We start from the raw sequence: 13,350 nt of genomic DNA on the forward strand, positions 1-13,350 counted from the left end.
GGACATCTTGCAGCACATTTTGCTCTCGTTTTTCAGTGAATATGTCATTGAGTCTCAACCAATTCAACATAGTTTGTTGCAGCCACCAAAACAAAGTTTCTGGAGTATAACGACTACTTTTGAAGTAAGTGCTGCATAATTAAATAGGAAATAACATCTTCAAACCAGGATTTTTTTCAGATTTTGTTACATAGTGTTATCAGCCCAGTTACCTCTCATTGTGAAGCTTTGAGCTGTGTTGGTGTTTGCCTTCAGGTCGTTTTCCAACTTATGATGATCCTAAGGCAAACCCATCATGGGGTTTTCTTGGCAAGGTTTGTCTGTGCCTTTCCTTTGAGGCTGGGGGAATGTGTTTTGCCCATAATCACTCAGTTGGTTTCCATGGCCAAGTGGAGATCTAAAGTGGATCTCCACAGTCAGTTCCAGCATTTGAACAACTACACATTGCTGGCTGTCACACAAGTCTGAGCTATTCTGCCTCATATTAAAGGTAGCTTTTTCTCATGCTGCAGGGAGTATAGTTCAGGAACTGATCAATTCCCATTGCCACCCAGGCCAGGCAGGTCAGCACATAAAAAGTGAACATATTGGGGCAAATCTTTGCCATCTCAAAACCAGATTTCTTCCTCTCCAAATGCATGTTGTATTTCCAAATCTAAGAATAGACCTATTAGGTTGTATGAAAATGTGTTTTGATGGGTGGAAATATGTGAGCTATGTATCGGTGTTGCTGCTGCTAATGATCTGTCTTGATAACAGTTCAGAAAGTGATGAGGCCTGAACTTAATGTGAGGAAAAACTTATTTCATTTCATTTCATTTCATTTCATTTGCGTTTTAATGTGGAAGTATATCCACAGTTGTTTTATTTTTCACTTTTGGGGGGAAAGTGGCATATAAATAAAGTGATTCATTAATAGATATTTTATTTTATTTTATTTGTTGAGATTAGACAGGAGGTGTTCAGGTTCTACTGCTTATTCCTAAATTTAAGACTACAAGAAAAATGGTTTTATCTCTGCCAAATTTTCGACCATGAACAATTTGTCTGAACCAAGAAGGCTGCCAAACCCACCACTCTATGGCACATGGCTAGATATGAAAGATCAACTAGTTTAATTGATTAATCTTTGCATTTATCTTGAATGATCTGGATGATGAAATCTTTTTTTCTGCTCTGCTCTTGAAATCATATCCCGGCATTTGAAACAATAATGTTCTCTTCTTTGTGTTTCCTAAAAGTCACAATCTGCCCTTGCCTGCAGAGAGCAAGATTATTCTGATACAGTCAAAACCTGTGATGAAGTATTAAGAGAGAACCAGAAACTCAAAGGGCAAATAAGTGCCACTGAAGGAAGAGAAAAGCACAAGGTAACACGAGTTCCTATCTTCTTTTGGTGGTAAGCAGGTATTTGTTTTGTCACAGTGGGAGACAAAAAATGAACTGAGTGCATGCAGTCCAGTTACAATGGTTAAAGCAAAGTCCCATTTCTTTTTTTGGGTAGGACTCCAATATGGTATAGAATTACTTTTATTCAGTAAAATAAATAAAATTACATGTGGCATCTCTGTGGAATGACACTCAACATCCATGGGTTATAAAAAAATTCTTAATTTTGACCCCAAAACCTGCTGTCGGCTTATACACGAGGTCAACTTGTACATCAGAATTTACGGTACTTCATCATGGAGCTGCAGACAAACGCTGCAATGGCTCAGCCTAGTCTAGTAGTTCCACATTCTCATTAACATTATACTGTTCCTTATACCACCTCCTGGCTTTACCATAGCGCTGCTGAATCTCCCACATCCAGCCATTTATGTCTAGCAGGGGGGCATCACAGATGCTTTTGCCTATGTCCAGTTGGTCAGACACAAAAGAATTATATTATCTTGTGTGGTCCCCCAAGGTCTTTGGGAGGATTTTACTTCACATCTGGCTATAGCGACATACCCAGACACTTCTGTGGGCCCCCCTCAATTAGTCTAGACACATTTGACCATTCATTGGGAGCTTCAGCATCTGTTTAGTAGGTGTAGAGCAGGGAAGGACATAGGGAAAACTAACCTCCATAGTAACCGAATGTAGAAATACAGTAGAGTCTCACTTATCCAAGCTAAACAGGCCGGCAGAAGCTTGGATAAGCGAATATCTTGGATAATAAGGAGGGATTAAGGAAAAGCCTATTAAACATCAAATTAGGTTATGATTTTACAAATTAAGCACCAAAACATCATGTTATACAACAAATTTGACAGAAAAAGTAGTTCAATACGCAGTAATGTTATGTTGTCATTACTGTATTTATGAATTTAGCACCAAAATATCACGATATATTGAAAACATTGACTACAAAAATGGCTTGGATAATCCAGAAGCTTGGATAAGTGAGACTCTACTGTATGTAGTTTGTGAGGTTAATGTCTATCTGCCTTTGCCTTCTAACAGGATGACATTCCTATTATATGGTACACCTGTTGTAAGAAACCTTGATCTGTGAGCCAGGTTTCTTCTGGACTATATGAGCCTCAATAGAATAGTATCCCTATTCCACTTTAATACTTTTCTCAGTAAAAACTAAGAACATTATATTTAACAACTGACATGCCACCTCATCACATGGACCATGAGAAGTGTGGCAAACTGTCTAATGGAAGGGATTTGTACCTTTCAGCCCCCAATTGTTCTGTTTCCAAGTTCTGTCTTCCTATCACACATGGAGAGGAGATATGATAGCCATGTATAAATATGTGAAAGGGTGTCATAAGGAAGAGGGAGGAGACTTGTTTTCTGCTGCCCTTGAAATTAGGACTAGGAGCAATGGGTTCAAATTACAGGAAAGGAGATGCCACCTGAACATGAGGAAGAACTTCCTGACCGTACGAGCTGTTCAACAGTGGAAGTCTCTGCTTCAGAGTGTGGTGGAAGCTCCTTCCTTGGAAACTTTTAAACAGAGGCTAGATGGTCATCTGTCAGTAATACCTTGATTGTGCTTTTACTGCATCGCAGGGGGTTGGACTAGATGGCCAATGTGATCTCTTTCAACTCTATTATTCTATGATGGTTTCCCTTTTCAGTTTTCTTTTTATTTATTTATTTACAGTATTTATATTCCGTCCTTCTCACCCCAAAGGGGACTCAGGGCAGATCACAATGTACATATACATGGCAAACATTAAATGCCATATGAACATAGAAACAGGGACACAGAGGCAATTTAACTGTCTCCAGCTTCCAGCTTCCTGAGGGTATGCTCGATTCCGGCCACAGGGGGAGCAGCTGCTTCATTATCCACTGTGAGGCCGAGTCCTTGGATATTTCCTCATTCCAAATGCTGCTGGACAATTTTTATGGTGTCGTAAATTAGTTAAATTAGCCTCCCCACATAAGTGGTACCTTATATTTCCTACTTGATAGATGCAACTATCTTTTGGGTTGCTTAGGTCAACGAGCAGGGCTAATTTTTATTTTAATGGTCGGGTGCTCACTCCGACACGGGCTGGCCTTGACCTTATGACCTCTTGGTCATAGTGATTTATTGCAGCTGGCTACTAACCAGCCTGCGCTATAGCCCGGCCCTTCAGTTCAAACTTTTCCCCCAGTTCAAACGATCCCACTGAGAATCCTCAGGGAAAACTTTAGTATCTAGAGCCAAGATTACTATGCACCTCATCCCGTTTGGGAGGGGAAAGCAGGGGAATTTAAAACTCCTTTAGCTTTCCCATGTCTTCCTTCCCTTTATCAGATCACTGTAATGTTAAACCCAGAAGGGAAAGATTGCTGCTCTATATAAGACCGCTCAACAGTTCCTATCTAACGTGCTTTTCAGCTGGAACTACGATTGTAAAACAGTAGGCGCTCTGATACAATTGCTCACCTGTGTTCAGAGCTCCCTCCTTTCAGGACACTTCAGCCTCTTTTTCAATCACCATGAGGGCTGGAAGTAGTTTAACATCATGCAATGAGCTCCGTGCATCTCCCTGCTTCAAAAGAAGTTGAAGTGTCCTAGGACGGGGAAATTTTTCAATGTGATAAGGTCCATGGACATTTCATTTATTTTCTGTAACAGACCCTCAGAATTAAACCAAAGATAGGGTTGTTGTATGGCCATGTTCCAGAAGCCATGTTCACAACCTCTGAGGATCAGGAGAGAATACTTCTAGAACATAGCCATACAGCCCAGGAAACTCACAGCAACCCAGTTATTCTGGCCAAGAGAGCCTTCGACAACAAACTAGACACTTTTTCATTTGCACAGAGGTTAACACTTCGGTCAGGATAAACTCTGTGAGGAGTGGAATCAACATTATACAAATAATAAATACCATAGTTGCTACTCAGAGCTGAAGGAGACCAAGATAGGTTCCACAGGGCCTGATGTAAAGTTGCTGTTGATCCATTTCACCCAATCTGTTCTATCTGGTGGCAGCAGCAACAGCAATCCAAAGTCTTTGCCAGGCCTTCTGTTGAAGGGCCTTCACGTAGATGTGCTGGGATCTAGAACTAAGACCTTCTGCAGGCAAAATCTATAGATTGTGACTGAGCTTTGGTTTAGGACAGGTAAATTCCAAAATCCACATGAGTTTTTAAAATTCTTGTTTGATCCTCTCCTTTGTTCTTTGATCTTTAGTTGGGGAACTTACGACGCAAACTGGAAGAATCAAAAACAGATAATGCCAAGATGACAAATATGCTAGAGAATGTGCTGGCTTCTCATAACAAAATGCAGGCGGCTCTAGAGAAGGTGCAAACCGAACTGGGGCGCAAGGATTCAGAGATTGCAGGCCTGAAGAAGGATCGGTAAATGAATTTACATCTGTCTACTTTCAGTGGCAGTCCCAAGTACTAAGTGGAAACAGTGAGGGAAGATTTAATTGGCACATAATTTATCTTGAAGCAGAATATATGTACAGTAGAGTCTCACTTATCCAAGACTCGCTTATCCAACGTTCTGGATTATCCAACGCATTTTTGTAATCAATGTTTTCAATATATCATGATATTTTGGTGCTAAATTCGTAAATACAGTAATTACTACATAGCATTACTGCGTATTGAACTACTTTTTCTGTCAAATTTGTTGTATAACATGATGTTTTGGTGCTTAATTTGTAAAATCATAACCTAATTTGATGTTTAATAGGCTTTTCCTTAATATCTCCTTATTATCCAACATATTCGCTTATCCAACGTTCTGCCAGCCCATTTATGTTGGATAAGCGAGACTCTACTGTAGCATATTTATCAGGTGAATTAGGTAGGCTTGGATCCCGCTCATATCTGCCAAAATGAGTGAGCCCTTCTGTCTACTGAATCCAGGCCCTATATCTAGAGTCCTGTGCTGTAAGCACGGCACTTTTCTTGTTGGGAAAGAATGTGAAAACTATGCACCTAGATTACTTGAACTTTGACTATGGCAAACACTTGATTTCAACAGCAAGAGACGTGTAAACTAATACTTGGAATTCTGTATTGATATTTGTAAGGTTTTCTAGTATTCAGCTTTGCCTAGATTTTACCCAGGTAATGGAATTACAATAATGTGCTATTTTTGAAGAATGACCAGAGAAGGAACATGTGACCTGAAAATGATTTTCAAATAATTTTTACAAAAGAAAATGGGCCAAGTGACTCAAATAGAGGTGATACTGATGCCACTGAAAAAAAATGGAATAACTAATATTTTTATAATACCTTTTAGAATATTTCCAGATTTTTTTCACACAAAAGGGAAAAATGGAACAGTTGGGTAAAAAGGAAAAAGGGGAGGGTAGAGATAATAGAGTTTTTATTAGTAGGTTAATTCTTTACAGATATGTAGTATGTAGCTGGGAAGGAGGGAGGAGAGGGTTTAAGTGGTTGGAAGGAAAGATGTCGTACAAAATTATAGTTATTACATCTAATTCTTCATCTCTGTTACCCTTACACACATTACCTAAAGTACTAAAAATGTTACAAATTCCATATATCCTCTATAACATAAAGAGAAATAATATTGTTGTCTAATTTAAAAACCTAATAGTCATATCTTCTTATTATTTTCTGTACTAAGGAATAACTATTTTTAACGGAAAAAAACCAGAAGTACAGTGGAACCTCTCCTTGAAAGCATCCCAACTTAAGAGCATTTTAAGTTAAGAGCCATCACTCAGCCTTGGTTTTACTTTGACGTAGTGCTAGCGCAAGAGTACAGAGTTTTAGGGTTTCAAGGGAGCAGCCTCCATGCCTCATGCTCTTGTCCGCTTTGGGAGATTGCTGCCCAAAGGAACTTTAGGCAAGTTGATTTTGTGTGGGTTTTATTCCTGGTATGTTTGGCTTCATGAAGAAAGAGAAGCAAGAGAAGGAAGGAGGCTGGAATGAGTACAGTATGAGGGAAATTATGCTTTTGCCTCTTCAGTTTGTTTGCTTGCCACAACTTTGTGCTTCTATCATTTTAAAGTTGATCTTTCTTTTTTTATTGTTCCACGTGAATGTGCATTTATCCATTATTTGGTATTTCTAACATACATTTTCTTATTTAAAAACACATAACAAAAATTTGGAGGGGTTCGAAAGGGCGGAATGCATTAATAGCATTTCAATGGGAAATTTTTTTTGAGATAAGAGCATTTTGATTTAAGAGCTCAGTCACGGAACAAATTAATTCTTAAGTCAAGGTATCACTGTACTTGCAATGAAGACCACATGTGAATGCTTATGTATGTATGTATGTATGTATGTATGTATTTATTTATTTATCGCTCTTCTCCCCCAGGGGGACAGTTTCATGTATTTTAATTAAAATATTGAAGGTGTGCCATTATATGCTTAAAGTCTGTACATACTCATATATAAGTCTAGAAATGTCAGTCATAACATAGCTGGACCCAATTTGATAGTGAATCCTCCCAGTACTCTTTGTTTCTTTTCACCCTCTGCTTGTGAATTCAGGACTCAGAGCCAGCAGAGAATACAGAAGTTAGAAGCAGAGTTGGAACAGTGCCATAACAAACTTCTCTTCGAATCCCAGCACACTGTAAAGGTAAAATCAAACGTCTTGTGGAAAAATCTTACCATGTCAGTACATTCAGTGTTGGTGGCTGTTCTGGGAATCTAGCATCCTTGATAAGAACTCTGTGTTTCAAAGCAATTGACCTGTCAGGATTCACTAAAAAACCTGCTTCCATCAAGGGACCTTCAATATTCTGTGTACCTCCATACCAGCTCTGTGTGGCTGGGACACTTTTCAGAACAAGTTTCCAGTTGAAGGGAAAGCAACAGGCAGGATGGGAAAGAAAGAATACTTTGTCATGCAAGTGGGACAAAGGCCGTTGTAATTTGTTTGAGGCTGAGTTACTTGATTATTGTGGGTACTGGTTTTTCATGTATGTTGCCATTTCCAAGGTGAGGTTCACAACAACAGCTGGATAAGCTATTTGGTCATGTGAATGAAATGTCCAGCTATCTAAATATGGCAATTATGCATCATAACAATACTGCTTCCATCTGCTTGCTTTCCCCCCCATAAAAGACTGGCCCACTTCGTAAAGCACTGGAAGCCTCCAAAGCCGACATGAAGAAACTTGCACAAAATTTGGAGCAGACGCTGCAGACTAATAGCATCCTGCAAAGCAAACATTTGCTTCTTCAGGATGAGTTGGAAAGGAAAGAAACAGAGTACCAACAGCTCCTGGAGTGCAGGTAAAAAAGGGCCATTAACCTGAAGTTTTCTAGTGTGGGCGGCCAAATTTTGTATGTGCTTCCAGACTTGTCTTTGTATCAAATCAAACACTTTGGCAAGGCAGGGCCAAAAAAAACAAACGATCTGGAGTTCAGACTTCTGGTTGCTGAACCCTGGCTGCCAGTGGTAAAATGCAACACAAAGGAAATGAAATGCCACATCAATCTTGGATGCATCCTTTTTGCCGATTTTGGGCCTACCCCCCCCCCCCCACAGAAAACAAGAAGTGGCTTCTTGTAATGTCTCCCCCCCCCCCCCCCCCTTTGTCTACCTGAAAGGGACCAGTTAATTGAGGAAACTAAGATGGAGGCAAAGCTGTACACAGATCGCCTTGAGACTCTGAAGAAACAGTTTCAGACTGAGCGGGAAGTTACAAAGAAGGCAGCCCAAAAGGAATCAATGGAGGTGAGGAAAGAGGAATAGGAGAGCATTTAGAATAAAATGGGCCCTTCTCGATACCTCTGCTCAGAAATGAAATGTTAGATTGATAGTTGGTATAAGTAACGGCAGTAAGATGGATTCTATTCCCTTTTCATGTAATGAGAAATATTGGAAAATAACTGTACCCAGTATCTGGGCATATATCCGTTTGGCAAATGTGAATCTCCATGAATATGTGGAGACTACCTTTTGAAAACTACTATTCAAGAAAAGCATGACCTTGTTAGAAGTCAATTATTTGAACAAGTGATATTCACAAGCATTCATGTAATGGCACACAGGTAACTCAGCTGTCAAACTGAAGAACCATGTCTTTGAACTGCCAAGGACAAAAATATGGCACTACCAAAATATGTTTGGCTAGCAGAGGATGGTTGTTTCTTTGAAATTGAAATTGCAGTTATAATTGCCCAAAACATAAAAATCTTTTAGATTAAAATATGCAGTCAGAGATAAAAAAAAACAAAGTCTTTCAAAAATAACATATTTTGTTTACTCATAAACATCTTGCATGAATTCATCATACAGGCGCATTTCTTATTGAAGTTTAGTTACAGATAGGATATAGCTTCTCTATGTTGAGTACACAGGGCATCATTCTTAATCAATAGTTCATGTCTTTAAGTATACTTGTACTCACTGAAGTCCGTAAGCATACTTCTATATTGAAGTCCAAACAGCAACATTCACCTCCACTGAGGTCCGATGCAAAAAGGGAAAGTACAAAATGGAGTCCTGCATCTGAACATGCTCAGTGCAATCACATGTCTATAGCCCCTCCCACACCAAAGAGGTACAGTCAACCTGGCAAATCAACATACACATACGGTAGAATACAGGTTAGCAAATATATACATTAACAAATAAATAGTGAAAGGCTTGGGAGGTTGGTATTTCCAACAGGAAATGATAGGAATTGAGACTGCATGAAAACAATATTTGCAACCACTGAACTGTGAGTCCCATCTCTTACAAGTAGAAGTCTGGGTTTGAACAGGGGATTTTTTTTTGTACTGTAAGGAAGAATCAGTCCCTTGGCTGAATGATCCAGATAGATTGCCTTTACAATAATTACCAATACCTGGAAGGTCTTGTGATGAGAGCAGAATAATCCATTAGATGGCCTTCAATCATTATGTTGCTTGAAATGAGCATGAACTGACTATTTCTTGGTACCCTCTAGTTGAAGAAAGCCCTGGAAGAGGCCTGCTCTAAATCTGGGGATTTGTCGCGCTGTAACAGGGAACTACGGGCCAAAGTGGTGGAGCTGGAGTCAGCCCTGGTAACTCAGAAAGAGAGGGTGAAGAGGCAGAAATCAATCATCACACAGTACTTCAGCTCCAAGAGTAACAATGCTAGAAATGTGGAGAGAATGAAGGTGAGGTGATGTCTTTGATGCCTTTGTTTTGGGCTTGTTTTTGAAAATACCTCCTGCACCTACCAATTGAAAGACATGTCTCAAATACTAGAAAAGGGACAACTGGTTGTTCAGATCACGATTTTGAAGGATGAATTCATTTCAACCCAGCTGCATCTTTGGGGCCCCTGGTGGCACGGTGTGTTAAAGTGCTGAGCTGCTGAACTTGCGGACCAAAAGGTCCCAGGTTCAAATCCCGGGAGCGGAATGAGCGCCCACTGTTAGCCCCAGCTCCTGCCAACCTAGCAGTTCGAAAACATGCAAATGTGAGTAGATCAATAGGTACTGCTCCAGCGGGAAGGTAACGGCACTCCATGCAGTCTACGGACAACGCCGGCTCTTCGGCTTAGAAATGGAGATGAGCACCAACCCACAGAGTTGGTCATGACTGGACTTAACGTCAGGGGAAAACCATTACTGTTACTATCTTTGCTGCAACTGTGAAATGGCTTTAGCTTCTTATTGAAGTGAACTACAGCTATGTAATACTAAATTACATGATTGCAGCTATTTGTAATTTGTCAGTCTAACAGGATTTTACAATGTACACATTTGGACAGGGAAGAGTATTTTCTTGACACACAGTTCACTGTTTTGAACCATTTTCAGGAAATCGAATCAGAATTGAGGCAAATGGAAGATCTAAAGGAGCAGTACCAGAAGAAAAACCACGAGCAGGTAAACTCCCTTTCCTCAGTCTTCTAGGAGTTACGCCGAGATGAAAACAATACATTGTGGTCATGAGGTCTGATTCTTCTCATATCTAGTCCCTGAGCATCAAGCAATTTGTCACTGAATTAACAAGCCTGCAAAGTGAGATGCAACAACTGGCCAAAAATCAACAAGCGATGGCAGCAGAGAACAAAAACCTGGAGAGCCAGTTGGAACTGGAGCGGAAACGGCGGAAACAGCTTGAAGACGAATGCAAGGTAAAGGGCTCTCCACCTGCCAAAATGGAGACCTACCATGTTTCCCCGAAAATAAGACAGTAATAAGACAAATAAGAAAATAAGACAAAATAAGACAAAAATATTAATTTTTGCTCCCAAAGATGTGCTAGGTCTTATTTTGAGGGGATGTCTTATTTTTCCAAGAAGAAGAATTCACATTTATTGTTGAACAAAAAAAATGAACATTTATTATATACTGTACAGTAGTTATCATCACAAACCAGCATAACCAGAAAAACTGTGAATCCTATCAAGAATTTCTTGTTGCTACCATTATTTCCATGTACAACTGGTATGTACATTTACCAATCCTGCATGCTCTGGTGTTCTGTTTGGCAGGCGCTGGGCATGCTTCCAAACAAAAACTGCTAGGTTTTACTTTCGGGGGAGGCCTTATATTTAGCAATTCAGCAACACTAAGGCTTTCAGCAATGGAAAAGACAGCCGTGGGGTGCATCTATGGTGTAGAGTGAATCCACTTTAACTACCCTGTTCCAGTGCTATGGAATCATAGAGTGTGAAATTTTACAAGGTCTTGAGCCTTCTGTGCCAAAGGATACTGATGCCTCAGCAAACTACAAATCCTAGTATGGCCTAGCATTGAGCTATAGCAATTAAATTACAGAACTCATCCCTCAAATAGGAGCTCCAAGTGCAATTCCTAAAGCAGCTTCCCCTATTAATTTGGCTCAGCACTAAGATTACTTGATTATATGAATCTAATGTGCACCCTAATTTTGGGAAGGTAATTAAGCCAAAAATTGTGAGTGTTAGGTTCAAGTAAATATGGCATATTGGTCAGGTTATGTGAAAGACCATTTTGTCTCATATAGGACCTTCCAGGTTTTCATAAGGAGAAAGCAGGCCTTATTCTTGATCCCACTATGCTCAGAGGCACACTTGGTAATTTGCAGTTTTTCAGTCGCTATTTCCAAACTCAGCTGGAAACAGCTGATATTCCAATTTTATTGTTCTTTGGTTGGCAGGCAAATACATTTTAGTCAGGTCTTTAGCAGTGAATGAGGCCTCATACAGGAGCTCTTTAATTACATAGATGCCAGTTTTTTTAAAAAATATATATTTCAATTATTTTGTTTTATATTTTATTTACATCAGCTTTATTTAATTTTCTCTAATGCTATTTTCAGTAGCCTCATGTCCCATTTTATAAATCTTACAAATGCAATTTTAAAAATTGATATATGTCAGCCGAGCATTGTATAGTTTTGTCTATAGCCACTTGAGTCTTTATTGGACATCTTCTCCATCTTTCTTGTTTGGAACAGCATAAGAATCTATATTAAACAAGATCCATAGAAGTGAGTAGCCTTTACCACGCTGAGCAATTATTCCTGGCCTAGACTCTTGTTCGGTGTTAAAAATGTGTGAGAATAACACCTGATTTTATTCTGATTTGCACTTTTTTGATGCACTCAAGACTCTGGAAGACACTGTCAAGCATCTGAGGAAATGCAAAGAACATACTGAACAGAAGCTGAAAGAAGCCAGTCTTGAGTCCCAACAGGTAGGTTCAGATGGAGAGGAAGAAAGAATCTAGTTTGGTATGTGGTTGGTGCTATTTAGTTTGATGAAGCTTTTAATCCTGTGGAGATTGTACAAATATGCTGAAGGTTTTCTGAGGTGCTGCAGATCAGAGTGCTAGGAAATGACTCCTGCAGTACATTGAGTTTCATCAGGACCCTACGATGTCTCTGCAGCTGCCTGTTCTCAATTTACCTAATGACAAGTGAGCACGCAAATGTTTCAGAGCACCCTGTTTTACAGCCCATTAGAAAACTTTCAGTTGAGGTTCTGCCAGAAAATGAGGTGGGTTTTTTTTTTTTGGGGGGGGGGGTGTCATATATGACTACAGTGACAAAGCTGTTGTAACTGACAATCCCGCAACTTGGTTTAAGTGTTTATGGAGAAAACACTTTCCTTAAAACCTGCTAGCTGAGATTTAAATAAGATTATATTAATGACATCTGCGTGCCTTCACATAATTTTTTAATAGTACAGTGATACCTTGACTAAAGACTTTAATTTGTTCAGTGACTGAGCTCTTAGCTGAAATTGCTCTTATCTCAAAACGGTTAGCCATTGAAATACTATCAATTCATTCCAGCCCCCTGAAAACCACACCATTTTTTTGATTATGTGTTTTTAAATAAGAAAACGCAGTTTTGAAAAGATACCTTCTTTACACTAAATGCCTTCCTCCCCATTTTCAGCTGGCAGCTTCCCAGCATAAAAGAGCTATTGAGGGAATCTGTTATGTAATGTATTCTATATACAAAGTGCTCCTTACAATGACAAAGATCCAAGGTCCACCATGTGCCTCAGGGCTGCTCTCAAGATGGCGGTGGCGTACTCTCACAATAGCTTGTAACTCAGATCTCGGCTCGGATATTAAAGTGAAAAACTGGCCGAGCGACGGCTCGTATCTCAAACAAACCCGCAAGTTGGGCCACTCGTAAGTCAAGGTATCACTATACTTGTTTCTGTCCTGTTCTTATTTTTACTTATTTATTTATTGAAAACATTATATTCCGCCCTTCTCACCCTGAAGGGGACTCAGGGCGAAGCACAACATATATACGGCAAGCATTCAATGCTGGAACCTAAAATAAACCAAAGGTAAAGGTTTCCCCTGACGTTAAGTGCAGTCATGTCTGACTCTGGGGGTTCGTGCTCATCTCCAATTCTAAGCTGAAGAGCCGGCGTTGTCCGTAGATACCTCCAAGGTCATGTGGCTGGGATGACTGCATGGAGCGCCCTTACCTTCCCGCCGGAGTGGTACCTATTGATCTACTCACATTTGC

The 13,350-nt window shown here is 39.8% G+C and overlaps 1 protein-coding gene across 2 annotated transcripts in view; it reads left to right on the forward strand.

The window, feature by feature from the left end:
- Positions 1 to 13,350, forward strand: part of ccdc150 (coiled-coil domain containing 150) — a 56,080-nt gene that overhangs the window by 38,944 nt on the left and 3,786 nt on the right. For both annotated transcript variants that reach the window (XM_008117271.3, XM_062969137.1), the window contains 9 exons: positions 1,242 to 1,370; positions 4,631 to 4,800; positions 6,931 to 7,021; positions 7,511 to 7,680; positions 7,999 to 8,125; positions 9,345 to 9,539; positions 10,188 to 10,256; positions 10,346 to 10,507; positions 11,967 to 12,053. In XM_008117271.3, coding sequence (XP_008115478.1) covers positions 1,242 to 1,370; positions 4,631 to 4,800; positions 6,931 to 7,021; positions 7,511 to 7,680; positions 7,999 to 8,125; positions 9,345 to 9,539; positions 10,188 to 10,256; positions 10,346 to 10,507; positions 11,967 to 12,053 — 1,200 coding nt within the window. The remainder of the gene's footprint in view (positions 1 to 1,241; positions 1,371 to 4,630; positions 4,801 to 6,930; positions 7,022 to 7,510; positions 7,681 to 7,998; positions 8,126 to 9,344; positions 9,540 to 10,187; positions 10,257 to 10,345; positions 10,508 to 11,966; positions 12,054 to 13,350) is intronic.

This window comes from Anolis carolinensis, chromosome 1 (genome assembly GCF_035594765.1).
Source record: "Anolis carolinensis isolate JA03-04 chromosome 1, rAnoCar3.1.pri, whole genome shotgun sequence".
In the NCBI taxonomy this organism is placed as follows: Eukaryota; Metazoa; Chordata; class Lepidosauria; order Squamata; family Dactyloidae; genus Anolis; species Anolis carolinensis.